This window comes from Panthera onca, chromosome C2 (assembly GCF_046562875.1).
Source record: "Panthera onca isolate mPanOnc1 chromosome C2, mPanOnc1 haplotype 2, whole genome shotgun sequence".
NCBI lineage: Eukaryota > Metazoa > Chordata > Mammalia > Carnivora > Felidae > Panthera > Panthera onca.
In genome coordinates, this window is record NC_138347.1 from 82,404,493 (window position 1) to 82,430,509 (window position 26,017).

Genomic DNA, 26,017 nt, shown 5'->3' on the forward strand with positions numbered 1-26,017 from the left:
GTCATGGATTAAGCCCTGTGTTTAGGCTCTGTGCTGAGCATGGAGGCTGCTTAGGATTCTCGCTCTCACACCCTCTGCCCCTCTCCTGCTGGTCTGCTGGATCTCAGCATCACAAAAAAAAAAAAATAATAAAACAATAAAAAAAAGAAACAACATAGTGACTTCTCAGCAGTACGAAAAAATGCTGGATTAGGTCAGCTAGGATATGAAAGGAGTACCAATAACCACTACTACAGCAGCTAAGTTATGGAGAAATCACTACTGTCTGCCACTGTTCCAAATACTGTGCATGTATTATCTCACCTAATCACCACAAAAACCCTATGAGGCCAGTACTTTATCCTTATTTTAAAGGTAAAGCAAGTAAGGTCCTGGGGTGCAGCGCTGTGCCTGAGGTCACTGTGGTTGGTGGTGGAACTCACACCTGAATTTGGGCAGTCCAATTCCAGAAGTTTCTTTCATTTGCCTTGCTCTTGGCATCAGTCTGGAAGAGGTGGGACAGTCCCTTTCAAGGGACACAAAAGGTGATGTCAGGAGCAGAGTAGGACCAACTGGGGATCAATATGCCAATGCCATGCTCTTAAAACACTGATGGCCTCTGACCTCTTTCTGGGATTTTTCATGATTCTGCTTTCTAGTTAAGGAAACTGGGCCTACGAAGTCTTAATAAAAGAACCAGGACGGAGAGCAGCTGATGAAATGAGCTACAATGATTAGTGTCACGCTTAAAAATAAATTTTGGAGAAGTAAGCTGCAGAAGACCAGTGAAAGCTGACAATATTAAGAACTAAGCTAAGTTTTTAGAACAAATTATCCTAAAATTTGTATGGAACCAGAAAAGATCCCCCACCCCAGAGCAGTCTTTAAAAAGGAGAACAAAACTGGAGGCATCACAATCCCAGATTTTTTGTAGTATATCTACAAAGCTGTAGTAATCAAAACAATATGGTATTGGCACAAAAACAGACACAGGGATCAGTAAAACAGAATAGAGAGCCAAGAAATAAACCCATGACTATATGGTCTGTTAATCTCTGACAAAGGAGGCAGGGATATGCAGTGGGAAAAATACACTCTCTTCAAGAAATTGTGTTTACAAAACTGGACAGCAACATGCAAAAGAATGAAACTGGACCACTTTCTTACACCATACACGACAACAAAATCAAAATGGATGAAAGAACTAAATGTGAGCCTGAAACCATAAAATTCCTAGAAGAAAGGACAGACAGTAATTTCTCTGATATTGACCATAGCAATGTTTTTCTAGATAGGTCTTCTCAGGGAAGGGAAACCAACAAACAAACAAAAAGCTATTGGGACTACATCAAATAATTTCCTTCTGCACAGCAAAGGAAATAATCAACAAAACTAAAACACAACTTACAGAGTGGGAGAAGACTCTGCAAATGACATATCTGATAAAGGGTTAGTATCCAAAATACATAAAGAATTTATACAACTCAACACAAAACCTCAAATAATTAAAAAATGGACAGAAGACACGAACAAATATTTTTCCAAAGAAGACATCCAGAGAGCCAACAGACATGAAAAGATGCTTAACAACACTCCTCATCAGGGAAATGCAAATCAAAACCACAATGAGAGATCACCTCACACCTATTAGAATCACTGAAGTAAACAACTCATGAAACAAATATTGGTGAGGATGTGAAGAAAAGGGAACCCTTGAGCACTGCTGGTGGGAATGCAAACTGGTGCAGCCACTGTGGAAAAAAGTATGGAGGTTCCTCAAAATATTAAAAATAGAATTACCATATGATCCACTGCTGGGTATTTACCCAAAGAATATAAAAACACTAATTGAAAAAGATATATGCACCCCTATGTTTACCACAGTATTATTTACAATAGCCAAATTATGGAAGCAACCCAAGTGCCCACTGATAGATGAATGGATAAAGATATGGTGTGTATATATAACAGAATAATATCCAGCCATAAAAAAAGAATGAAATCTTGCCATTTGCAACACTGATGGATCTAGTGGGTACAGTGCTAAGTGAAGTAAGTCAGAGAAAGACAAATAACATCTGATTTCACTCATATATGAAATTTAAGAAACAAAACAAATGGACAAAGAAAAAGAGAGACAAACCAAAAAACAGACTCTTAGCTATAGAGAGCAAACTGATGGTTACCAGAGGGGAAGTGGTTGGGGAGCAGGGGGTGAAATAGGTGAGGGGATTAAGAGTACACTTATCACGATGAATGCTATGTATAGAACTGTTCACTTGAAACTAATACAACACTGTATGTTAATTATAGTGGAATTTAAAAAAACAATCTAAATTCTTCAGTGACAGATCTCACACACAGCACACAATGAGAAGGCAGTTTTGTACACACACTAGGTGCTCATGAACATTTTCTGCAATTACAGAAGAAATTCTGAACTTGGCTCTGACACTAACTAGTTGTGTTGATATCCCTGATGTTAGAATATCTCGTTTATAAAACAGAGAAAATATCTGCATAGCCTACCTCATGAGGCTCTTGTAGGGATCAAAGTGGGGAGGGGGAAATGGAGAAAATACATTTTCTGTCATCTCTTTAGTCTCTGGCCTTACTCTAGCTGCTTTCATGTTTAATGCATACATTAGCCCAATGAGGTAGACCTTACTGTCTCTAATTTACATGTGAGGAAACTGAGGTTCAGACATGTCAAAAATTACAGCTTGTAAGGCACATGTTAAATTACCTCCTGATGACCTATAACCCACTATACACATGTTGGTGACAAATGTAAGGTGCTATGTATGTATGAGGTGTTATGGACTTCCCATGGACCATCTCAGCTGCTCGGTGTGCTGGGAGTGCATTTACCTGAATACCCATCAGGATCCTTGGTGGAATGACTCATAACACTAGCACCATGTCATGCTGCGTCATTAAATAAAGGAACGTGATAAGTTTTGTTTGGCTTGTCTATCCTTTTTGCTTCCTCACAAAAATTATTGTCCCCACTTGGGTTTAAAGTCTCCGATACCTGAACATTCTACCTGTTCATGCTTGCCTACTCCTTGCCTAACGTGCTTTAAAAGGCAACAACCTGGGGAAATCTGCCGTGGCAAAAACTGAAAATCTCATTATACCTAAAAAAAAATGGACTTTTAAAAAGTTTTAGACAACTGCAGAATGTAGTTTTAAACTTTAAATAACTGGTATCACTCCTGGGTCAAATTCATTAAAATCTGTCAATTATCTTGACAGGGATTATTATAATTATTACAATTATTACAAAAGTTTGGTCATCTTAGTTTAAATGCCTCACGGGCATGGGAAACTCAAATTCCCAAACACATTAAAGAAGAACTGCTTGGGTGTTGCTGCCCCCGGTGTGATGCAGCATTATAAGCAGAAATAAAAAAAGGCAATACTGGGAAATAAAATGGTTGACAACTGGGCTAGGACCCCCACCTCCTTCCTTCCTGAGAGAACTGTCCTGTGCAAACTCAGGTTCTTGCTTCATGGTGTACTGTGGTCTTTCCTTTTCGTCAGCAGAGGAAGATCTAAAAAAAGTCCAGTAAGGGCTTTATTGTTGCTTAGTTAATTTCATTTCACCATTGACTTCAAATATATTGAAGGTGGTGTCAGGATTCTCTTGTCTGGAGAGCTTAGTATCTGAATATTGGCAAGTTTTCAGACATCTCTCAGAAGCTGAGTCCCCAGCTTTCTGAAATGCAGAAGATTTCTCTCTGTTTCATTGCCTGTCAAATGTTTTTGGCTTATCCTTCCTGTGTTTATTCTTTAAAAAAATTTGCATATACATGCATATTTTTATTTCCTCTTTCTTACAGAAAAGGTAGCATAGTATACTACTCTTTTGCGTTTTGCTTTTTTTACTTAACAATATACCTTGAAAATAATTTTATGTTACAGAGATGTTATTTCCTTTTTTTTTTTTTTAAGTTGTATATAGTACTTCATTGTGTATATGGGCCATGATTTATTTATTTGATCTCCTATATTTGGATATTTACCTAGTTTCCAGTATGTGGCAATAAAAAAATTGATAAATTTTTTAATGATAAATAAAAAATTAAAAAAAAATTAAAAAAATTAAAAAATAAAAAAAGTCTAGTAATTTATTTTTATGGTAAGTAGAGTTAAAAGAAAGATTCTTAGTGGAGTGGAATTTTTCTTTTCCTTTTTTTTTTTAATATGAAATTTATTGTCAAATTGGTTTCCATACAACACCCAGTACTCATCCCAACAGGTGCCCTCCTCAATACCCATCACCCACCCTCCCCTCCCTCCCATCCCCCATCAACCCTCAGTTTGTTCTCAGTTTTTAAGAGTCTCTTATGGTTTGCCTCCCTCCCTCTCTTTTTTTTTTCTTCCCCTCCCCCATGGTCTTCTGTTAAGTTTCTCAGGATCCACATAAGAGTGAAAACACTTTCTCTATATGACTTATTTCACTTAGCATAACGCTCTCCAGTTCCATCCACATTGCTACAAAAGGTCATATTTCATTTGGAGTGGCATTTTTCTAATGCTAATCAGAAATCCTCCTTTGTCTTATCATTGACCTTTTTTTAAAAAAAAGAGAGAAACAGGGAAATCATTCACTTCACATATGTAATTAAGGCCTGCTACCCTTTGATTATCTAACTGTTGCCTACTTAAGAAGAAAGGTGAACAATTATCTTGATGGATGTCACTGTGGGATAGCAATTATGACAAAGAGCTCTTCTGAGGGCAGGGTCCTTAATGATTTTCTATCAGAGCCATGATTGCTGGAACATTTTCAGTTCTAGTATTCCTGCCTATCTTAACTAGATAGACCTAAAAAATGATTACCTAACAAGAGGAATATAGAATCATATGGAAAAGCACATTTAACCCTGAAATTAGCAAAACCCAATAAAAGTTCACAATGTAATTACAAATCAAAAAAAAAAAAAAAAGAGCACTGATGCACTGTGGTTGTACTCTACCTAGTTTAGATGTCAATTCACTGGTGAAAAGAGAGAAAAGCTTTTGGACCATTTCTCTCTGTAGAACTTGGTTGTTGGGAGGAAAAGGGCAGGAAGTGGAGTGATAATATGGAAACTGAGTGAAATTAATAAATTAAGTTATTGTTTCCTGTACCTTAAAAATCTCCCCCCAAACTGCAGAGATTTCCAAATCTTGCCATTATAAAGTAACAGTACTGAACTAGCCTTGCTCTCCCATAATAATATAAAACCAGCCAAAATACATATACCTGTTGTTTTCTAACTTTGGACAAAAGGCGGAAAAGGACTATAATCATTGACAGAAGAGAAACATTCAAAGTGAGTCCCATGATTTCCCTGGAATTCTATCTGGAGACACTTTCTGGATTGTGGCACAGGGAAGGAGAACCTAAGGAGACCATGGAAGTCTTGCTGAGCTGAGGAAATAGGAGTTTGGGGATAGGAATTAGGTAAATTTGAAGAGGAGGAAGCTGAGTTGAAATTGAGCTGAGCTAAAAATCTATATAGGAGTCCTCTGAAGTTTATGGCCTGATACTCAACTGCACATATATGGGCAAGACTCCAGAAGCCTTGCAGAGAACAGGTGCTAGAGAGCTATGAGTTAAATGGAGATTCTAGAGGTTGCAAAGTCCTAGAAGATATGGGAATACTAACCAGGAAGAGTGCAAGGACCTTGAAAAACACTCTGGGTATCCAATGAGACCATCAAGATGCAGGGGTATTCTAGACCTGCCTGAACACAACTCAGAAGTCTCTGAAGGAAGACAACAAAATCCAGATGCTCAACAACACTGCATTCACAATGCCAACCACACAATCAAAAGTTTCTAGATACGTGTAGTAGGAAAACATGATTTATAGCCAGGAAAGAAATTGATAAAAACAGACTCAGAGAGGACAGAGGTACTGAATTAGCAAACAAGGAATTTAAAATATCTGTTTTATAGGGGTGCCTGGGTGGCTCAGTTGGTTAAGTGTCTGACTTTTGATTTTGGCTCAGGTCATGTTGTCACAGAGATTGAGCCCTGCATTGGGCTCCACGTTAGGCATGAAGCCTGCTTGAGATTCTCTCTCTTTTCCTCTCCCTCTGCCCCTCCCCTGTTCATACTCTCTCTTGCTTTCTCTCTCTCTCTCAAAAAATAAAAAAAAAAAAGCAAGACCCAATTATATACTGTTTTCAAGAGATGCACTTTAATCCAAAACAAAAATAAACAGCTAAAGGATGGAAAAAGATATATAATCAAAACATGATCACATGAAAGCTTGAATGGCTTATGTATAGAGAATAGATTTTGATACAAGGAGTATTACTAGAGGTAAGGAAGAACTAAAGACAGACAAATCAATAGTCATAGTTGGAGATTTTTAACATTCTCAGTCAGTAGTTAATAAGATAACTAGATAAAAAAAAAAAAACAACCAATAAGCATACAGAAGATCTGAGTAATACTAACAACTGCCTTCACTTAACATTTACAGGAATTATACCCAACAACTGCATATTACAGTTTGTTTCAAGTGCACAAATAATGTTCAGTTAGGTAGAATGTATGCTTGCCCATAAAAAAGTCTCAGTGACTTTCCAAAGAATTATATCATACAGGGCACGCTCTCTGACCGCAACAGAATTAAAGTAGAAATTCTTAACAAGATATCCAAAGACGCCTCAAATATTAGAAATTAAGTAACCAATAAGTGAGAGAAATAAATCACAAAGTAAATTAGAAAATACTTCAAGGTGAGTTCTAATGAAAATACAACATTAGCAAAATTTGTTGGATGGAGCTAAAGTAGTGCTTACATAGAAATTTATAGCTTAAAAATTTCATATTGGGTAACAAGAAAGGCTTAATATTAATGACCTAAGTCTCCACCTTAGGAGGCTAGAAAAAAAAAGTTAAACCATAAGTGAAGGAAGACAAAATAATAAAATGGAAATTGTAGAAAGACAAGTGTAATATGTAATATGAAAAACTGAGCAGATGATCTAGACAGCAGATTTGATAATGCAGAAGAGAAGATCTGTGAATCTGAAGACAACAGAAACTATTCAATTTAAGCAGACAAAAAATAAGGTAAAAATAATGAAAAAAGTGTCAATGACCTGTGGAACATTACACTAACATACATGTAATTACAGGTTGAGAAAAAGAGATCTTGGGGCAGAAAACATATTCAAAGAAATAGCAGCCAACTGTTTTCCAAATCTGATGAAAATCATAAACATACAGATCCAATATATTTAATGAACACCAAGAAAGAACACAAAACCACACCTAGTCATACCACTGATGAAAACAAAAGACAAAGCAAAAAATACAAAAGATACAAAAGATGGGGAAAAAGATGCATTATAAACACACAAGGTGTTATTGGTTGGCTTCCCTGGAAAAAAGACTCTGAAGTGGAGATCTGTGTGCCAGAACTTACTGGTGGGTAAGTTCTTACTTACTTGGAATGGAAACCTACGGAGAAGTAAAGGAAGCAGAACTAGGCATAGGGAGAAGTTCTATTGCGATGCGATTACCACAGAGGCCCTCAGGTGATCCCAAGGAGAGCCCTGGAGCTAAGATGGCCTTGAAGAACTATCCTGCATTAATTAATTAAGGGGGTTCTGCCCTTTTTAAGTCTTCAATGACTAGTCATCAGATGCTGGCTGCTCTCAGGCAGAGAGGCTGTCATTGTTGGCAAGGTAGATGTCTTTAGCTGAGGACAATTCCTAGAGAAGGAAGAGCTGATAGCTATCAGTTGCTAAAACTCCCAGCAGCGAAGGGAAGGAGAACTTCTCATTCTCCTGAAAGATGGGAAAAGAAGGTGTCATTGCAACCAAAAGAAGATAACAGTAAGAATTACCGCCAATGACTTATTAGAAACAATGCAAATCATGAGACAGTGGAACAGCATTTTAACATGAGCTGAAAGAAAAAATATACAATGTGATCATCATGGACATTTTTCAAGTAACAATCAATAAAAACTTCTCGAGGAGGAAAGTCCTTACAGATCCCTTTGTGGGATGAACTTGCACTTTGGCTCAGGAGATTCTTGGGTCCTATAGTGCCTGTCCAGGACTCCTAGGGGCCTGTGAGTAAACTGTGCCAGACATTTACTCCCAGCACACAGGCCTCTGCACATGCTCTTCTCAGTAAGTTTCATGGCAACCACTGTAGTCCTTACCAAATATTTCTGACACGACAGTGTAAATTGTAAGGAATCACTATCCTGAGTACATATAAAACATTTTCCCTGGGAATCAAGGTGAATGTGAGGGGCAAAAATTGAGGCAATGCAAATGTGGGTTTCACTGTAATGTTACAGGAATGCTGTGAAGATTTTCCAATTTCAATAAAATGTGTTTTAGGTATTGGATATTTCACAAAGTTTCATTCAAGATTCCTCCTCCCCAAATACATTAAGCTATTACTGAATTCTACTCAGATATATTTTCATTATTTTTTTGACACCTTCAACTGTTCATTTTTGTCCTTTTCTGCTGTGTGCATATTGAAAGCTGCCTAAAGCAGCAGAGGAGCCAGGTGAGGTATAACATTTACGAAAAACAACAAATCACAAGTTAGAAACTTAGTCCAGACACCAAACCTGTAATAGAAGAAAGTGCACGCCAAGTGCCAAATGAAGAACGGGCAATGACTGCTGCAAGAATTCAGAGTAGGAGGGGATCGGTTCAAAGCCATTTAATTCACGACTCTGAAATGCAAGTGGCCTGAGACTTCCCTAGTCTACGCACTCCACCACTATGCCAGGTGCTTAGTTCATATCTTGACCTCTCTCTTCAAACCTCCAACATTTCTCACCCCCCCTCTACATTCTCAATTATTTCCACAGATTTCTATTCTCTCAGTGAACTAGAAAACAAGGATGAAGAGAACCTCCAAGAGTGTTCACCACCACACCCACCAGGCTGCGTGCCCATGCACAGTGGCCCATTATTCCTGGGACACACCAGGAATTCTCCTGCTTCAAGACCTCTACATTTGCTGTTCCTTCTGCTTGGAATGTTCTTTCCTCTCATGTTCACATCGACTGTAACTTCACAGTTTTTAGACAGAAAATATGACCTATCAACATTCCATGACCACTCTGTATAAAACAGCAATATCCTTTTCATCTCCCTCATCATGCTTTTCTTCCATAGCCTTATCAAAATCTGAGATACCTTCATATCTTCATATCATATCATATCATATCATATCATATATCATATCTTCATTTGTTTAATATCTACCCCCTGCCACCAGAATGGGAGCTCTGTGAAGGCAGAGACTGGTCTTGTTTCCTACAGGATCCCTGGCACTTAGACCCATGCTTGCTACATAGTAAGTGCCCAATACATATTTTTTGGTTTTTTGTTTTGCTTTTTTAGAGAGGGAGAGAGAGAGAGAGCTGGAACATGAGCGGGAGCAGGGGAGAGGGGCAGAGGGGGAGAGAGAAAGAATCTTAAGCAGGCTCCATGCTCAGCAGAGAGCCCAACACAGGGCTCGAACCCACAACCCTGGGATCATGACCTAAGTTGAAATGAAGAGTTGGGTGCTCAACTGATTGGGCACCCCCAATACATATTTTTTGAATGAATGAAGCAGAACTTGAACTGGAGGCTAAAAACAAAGTATTACCTAAGAGGGGAGAGAAGGAAGGACATACCAGATTATGAAAAGGCAAGGAAGAGTAGATATATGGACATGGTATTGGTTATGTTTAGGAAACCATGAGAAATTTCCTTTGATTAAAGAAGAAAGAAAAGAAGATTAAGATATGTGGGCTGGTGTTGCATCAAAAGCTGATGCTGTCAATCTAAACCAATTTAGACTTAACTTTGTTAGCGATGGGGCACCACTGAAGTTTTCCAAGCATTAAAAGAGGTGGAGAATGAACTGGAGCCCCAGAAGACAGAGACTGTGGGGTCGATGAAGACTTTTGGAACAGTGGAGGTACACACTGACTGGGGATAAAGACACTGTGGAGGTAACTGGGAAGCATAGAAAGCCTCTGGGAGCTCAGTGAATGCAGACAGAGGGCACTGTAACTGGAGAATTTCTTTCTTCCAAGGAATGCAAAGACATTTCTGTATAATTTTATTTTATATTGCTATGAAGTTGCCAGAGACAGACATGGACTGTCCCATTTAGTGCCATATAAACTGAGTCAATAAATGAAAAAGTGATGTGACTTAAGCATATAGAAAGGAGTCTCTCCTTTTAAAAATATGCTGTATCTGAAATAATATTTACCATTAGTAGATATTTCACTACAAAACAGGGAGCTATGGCTTATTTATGGCACAGGGGAAGAGCCAATGTAATTGCAACTAGAATGCCCCTAGAATAAGTGCAGAAAACAACAAAACACAAAAGACCCAGGGCAGTGGCTTTTGATAGAACAGACTGTAGTAAGGACCAGCTTACATTTCATCTGCATCTTTTCCTTTCCTTCTACTTTAACCAACGATTTCTCACTGTTTCTTGAACATACTCAACCCGTGTTCTGATATTACATGAAAGGAGTATAAGCTCTCAGGGATGGCACATTCATTGATTCGGAACAGCAGTCCAGACAGAAAGCTATATTCTATGGTAACAGTCTATCGGACACTCAAGAACAACACATACATTAGAGCAGCTCAAATTCTGCAAAGCTCTGCTGTCTGGATTCTATGACCTTTACAAATGGATGATCATTCAGCACAGTGCAATTAAGAATGGCTTACTGAGTTGTTTTAATGCAAGATAATAGGCTGTTAGTTGCTCTGTCAAATATACTGAAGAGAAAAAAAGACACCTGCCACGTATTGTAGGAAATTCCTAAAAGCTTCATCTGGAAACACTGTTGGAAGGGAAAGGCCCATTTGTAACTCGATCAATACTCTTAACTTCAGTAGGGTCCAAAATTCCAAGGAGATGGTGGACATGATGACATTATTTCTTTTGATAAGGGAGTTCACTTCCATACACTGAGAGGGTACAAAGATGGAGTAAAGAACCACCACTGGCCCTGACACAGTCTCAAATACAATCCCATTGGGAGAAAAGAAACTCTTATGATCTGACTCCATTCAGTGAAAACAATCTTGTCAACTGTTCATGATGGAGTGTCATATTAGAAGCAGAAAAATCACACCCATTAACTCTTAATTAACATAGCATGGTGACTAATAAATAATACTATCTAGGTCTCTACCCTTGGCTTTGTTTTATACAAATATTTTATCAGTGACATGGAATGAAAACACGTGATCCCCAAAGGGATAAACTGAAACAATAAGAGTCTTGCACTTGGCTCTACAAACCAACAGGAGTTACATAGGATGGGATCAGTACCATGTGTGAACAGATTCAGGAGTTTGCGATCAATATAATGGCTGCTAAAAAAGATAATATGCTTCTGGTTTCATTCATAGAGCCTAGAATGAGGAAAGTGATGATCTCATTTTGCTCTAAATTGACCTCCTGAAGCACCTTGGTGATGGCTGGAGATGAGGTATGACAGGGTAGAGGTGAGTAAGGAACAGAACTATGAATGTTGTGCCTTGACAGGAGAAGACTAGGGGCTGGGGAGTCATGATTTCAATTACATAAAGCACTGGGATGGTTGCTATCTAAAAAAGGACTTAGACATCTTTTTGATGGCTTCTAGAGGCAGGGCCAGGATCAAAGGGTAGCAAGGTGTCACCCAGAATAAGGAAGAACTTTCAAAGATGGAACGTCCTGCCTTAGGATGTGGTTTTCTTTTTCTTCTTTTTTTTTCAAGTTTGTTTGTTTGTTTGTTTATTTAGAGCAGAGGAGGAGCAGAGAGAGAGAGGGAGAGAGAGAACCCAAGCAGGCTCCATTCTAGCAGAGCCAGACATGGGGCTCATTCTTATAAACGGCATGATCATGACTTGAGCCGCAATCAAGAGTCTAATGCTTAACTGACTGAGCCACCCAGGTGGCCCAGGAGGTGGTTTTCAATCAGATGCAGGACACTGCTTGTTAGAAATGGATGAAGAAAGAGATCAACTCCTACTAGCATGGCAGTATGAGATACTCTGATGACCTTTTCAGCACTGACGCTAGCTAGCTAGCTACTGTCTGTCTGTCTGTCTATCTATCTATCTATCTATCTATCTATCCATCCACCCATCCGTCCATCCATCCCAAATCAACCATTTATAGACCTTGGAAATTGTCCTAGGGGCAAATAGCAAATGAAGAAATAACTCCTTCAAAAAAAAAATCTATGTAAATTCAGTAAGAAAGTGGAGTGTGTGGTTTCTGAAACAAGACCTCTCCCTCCTCCCACCTCAGCTTAATGAGGTAGAGACTCTACTGCAGAGTGTTGCAGTCAAGAACACAGGCTCCTTCTCTCCCAAGCTCCTAGCTGGACGGCTTTGGACTTTAGCACTTCTCATCCTGCCTTTAGCTACATGCTGCTGAGGCCAATTAGGCAAGCATAGTCAAGGAGTGTTGGGGCTCCATTTTCCCACCCACACTCCACTCACAGAATACAGGCTTTATCCTGGGTGCTGTCCACTGAAAATACTGGCTCTCTGATCAGCCCTGCTCCAGTCTGTGAGGCAGTGGTTCCATGACAGGAAAGGCAAGCCAAGCAGACCTCAGGCTTTTCCCCCTTGCAACAAGAATATAAATCCCACAGTGGGCATGCCATTCAGAGAGAATCTTGCCATTGTACCTACTTCCAGAAACAGAGTCCTGGTTCACAGATTATTCCTTGGGGAAGAAGCATGCAGTACAACAGGTCCTAAACTCTTCTCAAAGGAACTGACTTGGTTTTCAACTGTGTGGAGAAGTTCAAACCTAAGTGTATCATAAGAACAGTGGAGGGTGTGGTGAAAGGCAACTGGGAGGAGATTCATGGATTTAATGTAGACACAACCTAGACTAGATGAGCTACTCTGTAGAAGAGAACTGACAGAAATGATAGCTGGGAGGAGCCCTAACAAGGTCAAAACAAGTATCAAAAACAGACCTCAGAAACCATTCCTTTTCAAAGGAGTCACAATTTCACTGGATGACTGTGTAGAGCAATTTTTGCAGCCAGGACATTGTTGAAAACAACAGAGCAATCAGTGGAGTTTAATGGCTGGGTGTGGTCAAGGAAAAAGAGAAAGAGAGCCCTACCGATACCACTGCCATCCCCCCAGCGACTTTGGGTCAACCCAAGGCCATACCTCCTAAGGAGCAATATGAGAGGCTTAACACTTGGGGATGAGTAGAGGCACAGACTTCACTAAAATAACCTAGCCAGTCACTAAAAGTAATAGTTTGGGCTGCAGCAGTCTGGAGTGGAGTGGAGCAAATAAGAATAATTCCACGAGTGGGGGAATGAATGCAGAGTTTCTAACCAGAAATTACAGTTTCTAACCAGAAATTACAAGGCATGTAAAGAAATAGGAAAGTACGATCACATACTAGGGGAAAAAAGGAAAACAAACACAACCTGCCTGAGAGAGTAGCCAGATGTTACATTTAACAGAAAGACTTCAAACCAACCATTATAAATATACTTGCAGAACCAAAGGAAAGCATGATTTTAAAAGTAAAGTATGATGCCAATGTTGCACCAAATACTGAGTGCCAATAAAGAAACAAACTACAAAAAAGGATCAAGTGAAACTTCTGGAGCTGAAAAATAACTAAAATAAATTCAGGAGAGGGGCTCAACAATAGATCTGAACTGGCAGAAGAAATAATTAATGAACTTGAAGATAAATCAATAGAGTGTATGCAAGGGGCACCTGGGTGGCTCAGTTGGTTAAGTGTCCGACTATTGATTTTGGCTCAGATCTCATACTTTGTGAGTTCAAGCCCCACATCGGGCTCTGAGATAATGGTGCAGAGCCTGCTTGGGATTCTCTCTCTCTCTCTCTCTCTCTCTCTCTCTCTCTCAGTTCCTCCCCCGCTTATGCTCTCTCTCTCAAAATAAATAAATAAACTTCAAAAAAAAACCCACAGAAAAAACAGAGTATGAAAGCTAAAGAACACAATGAAACAACGAAACTGGACGGAGAAATTCAGGACACCATCAGTACAACAACAAATATGTAATGGAAGAACAAAATGAGAGGACAGAAAAGGGAAAAGAAAAAATATTTGAAGAAATTATGGTTGAAGAGTCCCAAATTTACTGAAAAACAGTAACCTACCCACCCAGGAAGCTTAACAAACTCCAAGCAGGATAAGGGCAAAGAGATCCATAAATACCTCACAGTAAAAATGCCACAAGTCAAAGTCCTGGAAAAAAGCTTGAAGAGAAAAAAGACTAATCGTTTACAAGGGAACCCCAGTAAGATTAATAGCTGAATTCTCAGCAGAAACAATAGAGGCCAGAAGACAATGGGATAACACAGTCAAAGTGCTACAAGAAAAAACCTGTCTATCAATAATCCTATATCCAGTAAAGCTATCTTTCAAATATGAAGATGAAATAAACACTTAACCAAGTGAACAAAAACTGAGAGAATTTGTTGCTAACAGACTCACCTTATAAAAAAATACTAATGTAAATTCACCAGTCACTGTTCACAGGGTCACTAGTGGAAAGCAATTCAAATCCACATAAGAAAATACAAAAGAGAACTGGTAAATATAATTATGTAATTTTAATATACAGTACAAATAAGTGTATTTCTTCCTTCTCAAAACTGATTTTATAAGGCAATTATATAATAATACAATTGCATACATTGTACAATGTAATGTTGGCCTATAACATGCAGAAATGCAATGCATGTGACGCATAATATATTTGCACAAAGGAGATGAGTAGGGGCAAATGCTTTACTGGGTTAAGAAAATGGCTACAGACTATAAAGCAGTAATTATCACAATGTGTTATTTGGTTTGTAACATTAATACATGTATTACGTATAAAAAATATCACAGAATGCAGGAAAAGGCAATAGAGCTAAATAGGAGTAACAATTCTCTCTATATAACTGGAATTAAGCTAGTTTAGACCAGAAGCTGAATCAGAAGAGTTAAGCTGTATAGGGTAAACCCTAGAGCACCACTATAACAAATAAGCAAAAACCAGAAAAAAAAAAAAACCCTCAAAAACATTTAAAGATCTCACCAAAGAAGATATAGAGATGGCAAATAAGTGTATGAAAAAATACTCAACATCATATGTCATTAGGTAAATGCAGATTCAAACGAGACACCGCTTCACACCAATAGGAATGGCTAAAATCCAAAACACTGACAACACCAAACACTGGCAAGGATGTAGGGTAATAGAAACTCACATTCACTGTGTGGGAATGCAAAAATAGTGCAGCCACTTTGGAAGATGGTTTGGCAGCTTCTCAGAAAACTGAACATTCTTAACCATACAATCTAGCAGTTGCTCCTTGGTATCTACCCAAATGGGCTGAAAACTTATGTGCACACAAACCCCTGTACACATGGATGTTTATAGTAGCTTTTTGACAACTGCTAAAACCTGGAAGCAACCAAGATGTCCTTGAGGAGGTGAATGGATGAATGACAAACTGTGGTATATCCAGACGATGGAATATTATTCAACGCTAAAAAGAAATGAGACATCAAGACACAAGAAGACATGGAGGAACCTTAAATGGGTATCACTGAAGTAAGAGAACCAATGTGAAAAGGCTACATACTGTGCAACTATATGGCACTCTGGAAAAGGCAATACTAGGGAGACAGTATAAAAAAGATTAGCAGTTGCCGGGAAGTCTGGGTGGTGGGAGGGAAGGATGAATAAGTGGAGCATGGGATTTCTGGGGTAGTCTAACTATCCTGCAAGATGCTGTAAGGGTGGCTACGTTTTAGTCTACATTTGTCAGAACCCACAGAATGTACAACACAAGGGGTGAACTCTAATACAGACCATGGACTTTCATTAATAATAATGTAGCTATGTTAGCTCATCAATTATAATAAATGTACCAGGGGAATGCAAGATGTTAATGACAGGGTAAAGTGGAGGGGAAATTTATGGCAACTCTGTACTCTCTGCTCAATTTTTCTATAAATCTAAAATTGCTCTGAAAAATAGCCCATTAATTTAGGAAATCGTTAAAGAAATCCAAATGCTACATTAGAAAATATTCACTTAATACAAAAGAAATGGGTGAGGCGTTGATGTGCATACTGGGTAAGATCTCTGAGATCCTTTGAAACCCTCAGCTAGTCTTACTTTTTAGGCCAGAAGATGTGCATAATTATCAGCAAGACAGTACCAGAAACAAATCGTCCCCAGTGTCCCTCTCTGTAACTATTTACAGCTGACATTCTCTCCCTCTACAGGAGGACTCGTGAGCAGGTTTCAGAAAGGCCCAGGCCATGGACTGCAGATCATAACCATGGAGAAGAATAAGAAAAGAACATGGCAGCAGCAGGAAGGCCCAGGACTGTGTTAAACTTCACGTGAGCCCACAGTTCCTGGAAAACAGCTACAGTTAAGGAAATCATCATACCCTGTTCTGGGAAAGAGCTTACTGCAAAGAGCCCTCCTTTGCCCTAAGTCTGAGACAAAATCCACCATGCTACCAAGTTCATCTATGACAAAGCCAGACACAGACCCACCAAATTTCCATTCTTTACCTCCTAAAAGACTAATGGAACTGTTTGTCCCGATTCAGGGAACAAAATGTTAACTGATGACCAAGCTTTAGTTAAACTTCTTTCCTTCCCCAAGCCTTTGACACACCCTCAACCTGAGCCAGCCTACAACCCCTCAATGGTTCCTTCTGAGAATAGGCTGACTGTAAGGAAACATTTCTAGTTAACTATCTGATTCTACCACTGACTCCCTCATATCTGATTCTTTCTAGCCCTGTTTACTAGCCCCTGTAAATAAATTCCTTTCTGCCTTTCTTTCTTTCTTTCTTTTTTGTAAGTAATCTCTATGCCCAACGTGGGGTGGGGCTCAAACTCACGACCTCAAGATCAAGAGTCGCATGCTCTACCAAATGAGCCAGCCAAGCACCCCTGCCTGATTTTTTGACACGCTTGTAATCTTAAGGTTGGACTAGTCTCCTAATGGCAAAAGCCCCTCCTTTTACTGCAATGATTCTTTTGAATAAAGTCTCCCCTGACTAAAGTCAACATTTTTGTTTTTGTTATTTTTTTAATAGACAATATACTCTATTAGCTCAGGCTAGATGTTAGGGTCCAGCTGAAATCACCCAGCACATCAATGAAAATGTCACTTGAGTTTTATGCAACTGTAGGCTCAGAAAAGCAGCCCAACTTCTCACCCATGGCAGGAAAAGCTCTGCAGGAGTTCTGAGTGGCAGACATACTGCCAAGGATCAAACACCTCCACTAACAGATAACGAATGTGCCATCTCAGAAGGTAACTTCGTCCCCTATTAGAAAATTCTCATAATTAAGCTGACATTTCCATCTCCGTGGCTGTGACCCACAGGCACCAGTTCTGTCCTCTGAACTACACAGAATTCCTATGTTTCCTTTTAAATCTTTCCACTGTCTGAAGGCAGCTGCACCTCATCTACTTCACATCGGCATAACAAGGCACCTGGCCCATAGAGACTGTCCACCCTGTCTACGCCAAAAAAAAAAAAAAAAAAAAGACCAAATCTTGTCCTCAGTTTGCTTATTTTAAAGAAATTTTTAAAATGTTTTTTAAAGCTTATGTATTTATTTTGAGTGAGTGAGAGAGAGAGAGAGGCAGAGAGAAAAGGAGAGAGACAATCCCACGTAGGCTCTGCGCTGTCAGTGTTGACCCTGACGTGGTGCTCGAACCCATGAACCATGAGATCGTGACCTGAGCCCAAATCAAGATTTGGATGGTCAACCAACTGAGCCACCCAAGGCACCCCCTTTTAAAAATCAGCAGAGGCATGGAAGTCACATTTGGATATTAAGTTCTACTAAGAAAAATTAGGAAAGAGGCAGCACACATCCAGCAAGGGCTATCTATCACTATTTGTTCAGGAGGGTCCAGTCAGCTGAGACATTGCAGCCAGCTTTTCCTGTTGTTATGGAAACAGTGGCTCTGTGAGAGGCTTTTTCCCTTAAAAATAACCCCTCAGTCTCCCCCCTCCAATGATTCAATAAAAATCATGAGTGAGTATAGTCGTCCACATTCCTGACATGAGTGGCAAGACTGGGAACAGACTATAAAAATTTTAGCCCACCAGAACACTTGGACAAAACAAACAAAACAAAACAAAAAAACTGCTCCAAATCCTTATAATACACTTGAATACTTGAGAAACTGCTAATCAATTTCTAGGAGGCTTGGCTATTAAATCCAACAGTTTAGCACTATTAACTTGTAAATGTGTTGACAGAAAGAACTACATTTCACTGACTTTTGTCCTTCCAAGACCAGGCATCTTGAGGCATGTTGAATACTGACTAAATTTACCCAGGCCTATCAGAAAGGCCTTCCACTCTGCCACTCCCAGTACCTTGTTCCTAACTGGAGTAAGTCACTCTGGAGACACCATCAACTGTGGACTCTTCCAGTGGGTTCCACCAGCCTGAGGATACTCTTTAGCCAGAGCTCCTGGTCCCTCAGACTTCTGCAAACACACCAGCAGAGACAGCTCATCTCAAACAGGAGATGGCTCAGGGAATATAACCATGCTTTTGTGATTGAGATGTAAGACAAAATTGCTTTCTCTGGTTATTGCGCATGTAATAATCCCAACCTTGCTACACAAATTCCTAGTTGGTGTTTCTTTAATACTCAAGAAAAGATACATCAAAGCTGAGTGGTTTTTGATGCTGCCTTCAACTAACTCTCTAAACTCATTTATCACCTCAAACATTCTCAACACCTCCAATTTTAATCTCTTCTAGTGAGTTAATTGCAAGGGACTTTTACAGTAATTTTTATCTTAGGAAAATGCTGCCTGGTCTTTAAATTTCTGGCCATCCATGATCAAACACTGAAAAAGTCCTAGGGAAGCATGTGTATCCAACTTCATTGAGGTTATCAGACCTTCTTAGGAAGAAATTTTATATACATAAGATAGATATTACACACAAATCTTATATGCCATATACATATGCATTTCTAAAAAATATCTAAAATGCAAAACGCTCATGTTGCAAACAGATGTTATGTACATATATGCATGGAATTTGCAGATTCTGACATGTGGCAGCAGAGTGAAGAGTGACTCCTACATGAGACACCGACCTCAGGAAGTTCAGCAGAACCCTACAGAACATCCCTCTATTTCCTCAGCACTTGAATCCAGCTCTTGACAGAGCCAATATTGACAACACAGTCACAAACACTCTCTTCAGTTATTGGTCAACAGAGGCTCTTTGGCTCAAATCAAGAATATTATTGCTCCTTTGTGTTTCTTACACATGTCACTTTTGGCAGTCAACTGCTCAACAGACACTGCTGGTGCCTCCATCTGCCAATGCCACTTTGACAATGTAGCTCCAGGATGATAACCAGAATATACATGTAGGTGTACATATATATGCACACACAAACAAAAATACATACACAACTAGGGAAGTACCGATTAGGTATTCAGTTGCACAGTGTGCTCACTCAAATGCTGCTGATACAGCTCAAACAGTAAGGGACTGACCATGCTGGGAATATAAGCCTGGCACAGCAGTGATGATTCATTTGTTCGTTCTCTATTTATTCAGGCCCAGAAACTTCTTTTCCCCTCACTTCCCGTATATGGAATCTCTTTCATGTACCTCTCATTCACTCAACAACTACTGATTGACGACTTCATTCTACACTAAGGGATTCAACAGCAAGCAAGACCGACATAGTTCCTGCCCTCATGAGGCATACAGTCTCCAATGGGGGATACATATAGATAAGGAGGCAATTTCAACATAGCCAGGTAAACATGTTGGTAGGTGGGGACCAGTTCAGGCGCTATGAGAGAGAGCTCAATAAAGGAAAGACACCTAGCTCACACTTAAGGTGTCAGAAAGAGTTTTGGGGGGAAAAATACCTAAGACCTGAATCTATTTCGTCTCCTCATTCCATTAATACAGCACAGACTGAGGACCTTCTTTCTTGCCTGGACACGGTCTATTCTTCTGATCGATCTTTCTGCCTTTAATCTCACCTTTGACAGAAACCTTTATCTTCAAGATAAAAAGCAAGCTTCACACACTAGGGCTCTTTGTGATCTGGACTCCCACTTATTTCACCAGGCTTTTGCACGCTCCCATATTTAAGGCATACAGAACCATTTCTGAAGTGTCCTGTACTCACCCATGTCTACCTGAAATATCTCTTCCCTTGTGTTTCAAGGCTGATCAAGCTTTATCTTCTTTGGGAAACCTTCCCTGACCACTTATTCTGAGAGAGGCAACTGTTCTGATATGTATTTTAGTATTAATTCAGACATCATAAACAGTGTGATATTAAGTATGTGCTATTTTGTTTAGGGTTCAACTTAGGGACACTCAGTGGCCCCAACCTAGAATCCGTACTTCAGAGATTGCTAGCTAACATGAATTCCCAAAAGCATCTATTAAAAGTCCTTTAGCTGTCCATGGCTGTTCACCAACACCTAAGACTTTGCTCATTACCTCCAAACAAACAAACAAACAAACAAACCCAGAAATTTTTCTGTTGGTGAGATTAATGTCTTAGTAATCAGAATGATAACTATGAGAGATAGACTCTCATTGCTAAAATAAAAGGTATTCATATATATTTTTATGCACTGAATAAAATGTTTTAGAAATAGTCCCAATTCTTGAATGGAGAGTGAGTCTGTACCTGATCACTTAGGAATGCCACCGGGGGCCACCTGTGTCCAGTCATTCTAGGCTTTGGAAGTTTCTGTTTGTCTGATGCTGATTACAAGAGGATGAGAATCCTACTTCTGTAACATTGCTACACCTCTGACAGTGGTTAGACAGATAGCTAGGACATTCCCAAGTTTAAAATATAGGTTACAGGAACCAATTTCTAAATGAATATTTAATAAACATCTTTAAGTATGGCAGAATTTGCTTTCATTGTAATCTAGTAATAAAGCTCTAAGGGAGCAGCTAAGTATTTCTCAAACTTTTTCATTGGGATTTTTACATAAAGAGCATAAGAGCTGTAGTAAGTCCACCTAGTCATCCCCAACCAGCCTCTCCTCTCTGCTCTTTGTACCCTGAGCACCTTCCATGGCATGTGTCAAACTGTATGGTAATGTCTACCTTCCCCACTAAATGCTGAGGTCCTTAAGAACAAAGGCTATTTTTCATCTCTGTTGCCCCTTGCTTATTTATTAGCTCAGCATCTACATAAAGAAACACCTGTTGGATGGACAATAATACAAAGTAGCGTAACAGAGTGACAGGACATCTAACTAGGATTGGGGAATTTGTGTTTTAACACTAGTTTTAGCAATAGCTGAGTCCTTATGTCAATAATTTACCAGGTTAGGCACTTAAATAGTATCTCATTTAATCTTCAGGATCCTTCTGAGAGGTAGCACCATCATTTACAGCAAAGGAAGCAGAGAGACTGGCTAAGAAAGTTATTCAGATAAGTAAGAGGAAGAGTCAATATTTGAACCCAAATCATTTTTAACCTCTACTTTAGAAGTGTGTTCCATAGCTCACACTTGAAAACTTAGGTGAAAAAAATCTCCCTCTGGATTCCAATTTCCTCATCTGTTTACTGAATGACACCAGGCGTCTCCAGCCCTTTCCACTCCTCAGGTTACAGTGTGGCGGTTCCAGGCAGCAACAACCAAAGCCTCAATCTTGCCTGCCTTTGCTGTCCTGACAAAAATGGAAGAGATTTTCCTGTGCAGCATGTGACAGGGCTTTTCACCTAACATATCTTCTTTTCATTCTTTTTTTCTTTTAAAAACGTCTCAGGGGATTCTGCAGGCAGAGAAGAGGGATCCGTTTTTGGTACATTGCTTTGAAGCTAGAACCTGCTGTTAGTTAACAGAGCCAGCAAGTTGTTATTTTTGTTCTACAATTCTTCACTGACATGGATGCTGGCTGAAATTATAAAAAAGGGCAAGGAAAGAAAACCTACATCCAGGGACATTTCAATTGTCAGAAAAATAAAAGTGGTAAAAGGAAACAGTAAAAATGTCAGCTTGTTTACCACATTTCAACTGCACTCTTGCAGCTGTACACAGAAAAAGATTTTAAGTGGTTCTCTTGACATCATCTGAGAATTGCTCAACTGAAAGACTCACACCCTATCTGTGCTACAAATTTTATAGTCAGGGATTGAAGTGGCATACGTAAATACCACAAATATTTACTGAGCACCTTCTTATGTAGTACGTGCTGAAATGTTAACATCTCGGGCCAGTTTTCTATAGGCACAGCTATCTGGAGGGAAAGCACATCAGTAAGGAAAGAGTATCTTGAACCATCCTCCTTAGAATATCTTTCATATGCACCATTCAATGATCAGAATACTTGCCTGGTAAAGCAAATGGTAATTCTAGAACAATTAAAGTTCTTAGTTGCCAGGAGACTGATGCCAGGCCCAAATCCCCACTTGGCTTCTCTGGAAAAGCCAAGGAATTCTGGTGAAATGTCATTGAGGTATTTAATCAGAAAAAACTTTTGACAGCATTAAGATGATTAAAAATCAGTGTCATTTTGAGAAAACTGTTCAACAGAGAATAAACACACAGAAGGAGGAAGGTGGGTTTGTGCCTTTAAAACTCACTGTCTACAAATGAGCAAAGGAAAAAAAAAGACCAAGAAACAGACTCAACTATAGGGAACAAACTGATGGTTACCAGAGGGGAGGTGGGTGGGGTACGATGGGTGAAATGAGTGATGAGGGTTAAGGAGGGCACTTGTGATGAGCACTGGGTAGGGTATGGAATTGTTGAATCACTATATTGTACACCTGAAACTAATATAACACTGTATGTTAATTATACTGGAATCAAAATAAAAATTTAATAAATTTAAAAAAACCCTCACTTACCTTCTTAACAGCAGGATCCCCTTTGGATGGAGGACAAGGAGGAGACATTTTTACCTGGAAAAAAAAGGCAAACATTTTATTTTATTTAATGCTTATTTTTATTTTTGAGAGAGAGAGACAGAGAACGGGGGGTGGGGTGGGGGCAGTGAGAGAAGGAGACACAGAATTCGAAGCAGGCTCCAGGCTCTGAGCTGTCAGCACAGAGCCTGATGTGGGGCTCGAACTCATGAACCATGAGATCGCGACCTGAGCCGAAGTTGGATGCTTAACTGACTGAGCCACCCAGGCGCCCCAAAGGCAAATATTTTAATACACTTTTGGTTATAATCTAGTTTTATTTGACCCACACTCAAAACAACTAGAATTGGTATAACCGAGATAAAATAGAACTTTTCAGAGGAACAATGAAGAGATTTTTTTAAGCCCCTATGAAACTTTTCCAGAGATCAAAAGTCAGTAGTTAGCCAAGATTAAAATATGATTAGTGTAAGAAAAGTAGAACAGATGGTCCAGACTGGTTTTAACCAAATAGTGGGGAACCAAATAGACACAGATCTTTGTTGACAATGTTAACCAAGTGACACACTACGCAATAGTCAGCATTTCTTGCAGAGGCCAACTCAAAGTATTCTTTGTGATATAATAGCCCTTTTTAAGTAAAACAGGCACAAAAGAGTTTGATAAAATAGTGAAAGATTTAGAAGAAGTATCAGCCAAACCATAATAAAACAATGTTTAGCTCAAGGAAGAGAAGATTGATGGTATAGGGATATCTTGAAATATTTGAGGGTTGAAAGAGATTGTCAGATTAGAAAAATGAGCAAGACTCAACTACACGTTGCCTGCAAAACCCGTATTTTAAATATAAAGGCACAAATAGGTTACAAGCAAAGGGATTGCAAAGACAGCACTAGATTTCAGAGCAAAGACTATTACCATGGATAAAGAAGATCATTTCACAATAACAAAGGGGTCCAATTCATCAGGAAGACGTAACAATCCTAAATGTCCATGCATCTAATAGCTTAAAAATACATAAAATAAAAATTGATAGACTTGAAAGGAGAAAAAGATTTTATAGTTATAGATTTCCATACCCTTCTCTCTCAATATTATTAGAGAACAAATAGGCAGATAATTAGCAAGGATTTAGAAGATTTACATGATACAATCAACTAACTCGATCAGTTGGACATCAACAGAATACTCCACCTAGCAAAAGCAGAATATACATTCTTTTCAAGTGCATGCGGACCACTTACAAGCCACATAGACTATTTTATACCAATAAAACAATTCTCAGCAAACGTAAACAGATCCAAGTGATACTAAAAAGTTTCTCTGATAACAATTTATCATGGAAATAATTTAGAATCAGTAACAGAAAGATCTCTAATAAAAATTCCCAAATATTTAGGAACTATTAACCAAATAACCAATGGGTCAAAGAAGAAATCAAAAGGAAATTAGATCCTAGAAACACCCAACCTAGCAAGAATGAATCATGAAGAAACAGAAAATCTGAACAGCCAATAACGAGTAAGGACACTGAATCCATAATCAAAACCTCCCAACAAAGAAAAGCCCAGGTCCAGATAACTTCATTGATGAACTCTAACAAACATTCAAAGAATTAACACCAATCCTTCTAAAACTCTCCCAAAAAATTAAGGAGAAGGGAACACTTCCAACCTCATTTTAGGAGGTCAGCATTACCCTGATATTAAAGCCAGAAAAGGACACTACAAGAAAATTACAGGCCAATATCCCTGATAAACAAGGATGGAAAATCCTCAACAAAATACTAGCAAACTGAATTCAACAGTACATTAAAAGGACCATATACCACGATTAAGTGGGATATATCCCTGAGCTGCAAAGATGTTTTAACATATACAAATTAATAAAGGTGATATGTCACATTAACAGAATTAAGGGGAAAAAAACTCTGATCATCTCAATCGATGCAGAAAAATTCTTTGCCTTTTCATGATAAAAACACTCAATAAACTAGGATTAGAAGGAAACTACCTTCTTCTTTCATAATACCTACCTTCTTACATAATAAAGGCCATGTATAAAAAAACCTCCACAACTAACATCACACTCAATGATGAAACATTAAAAGCTTTTCCTCTAAAATTACCAACAATGCCTGCTTTCACCACTTCTACTGAATATAGTATTGGAAATTCTTGCCAGAGCAATTGGGCAAGAAAAAGAAATAAAGGCCATTCACATTGGAAAGGGGAAAAGTAAAACTATTTCTATTTGCCGATGACATATTGTATATATAAAACTACAGAATCCACAAAAATATCAGTTAGAATAAACAAATAAAGGACACAAATCAGCATATAAAAATCAGTGTGTTTTTGATGAACAATCTGAAAATGAAATTAAGAAAACAATTTCACTTACCACAGCATCAAAAAGAATAAAATACTTAGGAATAAACTTAGCCAAGGAGGCAAAAGACTGGTACACTGAAAACTTTTTATAAACTGTTGCTGAAAAAAATTAAAGGAGACAAAGATAAAAAGAAAACATCCTGTATCCATGGACTGGAAGACTGAATTGTTAAGATGTCCATACTACTGAAAGCAATCTATAAATTCAAGGCAATTCTTATCAAAATCTCAGTGACATTATTGTAGCAGGAATCTTGCACAGAGAGTCATGACACTGAAGCTTTTCTTCCCAGGAAGCAGCTTTATTCGTGCCGTCACTGCTCAGTTTGGTTCCTACCGAAGAACTGAGCCCCAAGCGCCACGTGGTGTAGTTTTTGTACACATTTTTTACTTCTTTGTCTCCCATATATGGTAACAGACAAACACGCAGTCTGATTAAGTGGTCTCATGTTACAAGGTCATGAGGGATGTTGTCACGTATGCTTATAGCCAGGTTGCCTTGAGGTTTTCTTTTCTTTTCTTTTTTTTTCTTAGTGAGGGGACCCTACCACATCATAACAGAAATAGAAAAATGCATCCTAAAATTCACATGGAATCTCATGGGACTCTAAATAGCCAAAACAATCTTGAAAAAACCCCAAAGTTGGAGGTCTCATATTTCCTAGTTTCTAAATTTCTATAAAACTATAGAAATCAGAACTGTGCTAC

General features: G+C 38.8%; 1 protein-coding gene across 4 annotated transcripts in view; it reads right to left on the bottom strand.

Annotated features, from left to right (window-relative positions):
* VPS8 (VPS8 subunit of CORVET complex) overlaps positions 1–26,017 on the bottom strand; it is a 250,782-nt gene that overhangs the window by 14,414 nt on the left and 210,351 nt on the right. For all 4 annotated transcript variants that reach the window (XR_013557963.2, XR_013557964.2, XM_060639415.3 and 1 more), the window contains exon 45: positions 22,899–22,952. Coding sequence is in view for 2 of the 4 variants with exons in the window: in XM_060639415.3 (XP_060495398.1) it covers positions 22,899–22,952 (54 nt within the window). In the remaining 2 variants the exon portion in view is untranslated. The remainder of the gene's footprint in view (positions 1–22,898; positions 22,953–26,017) is intronic.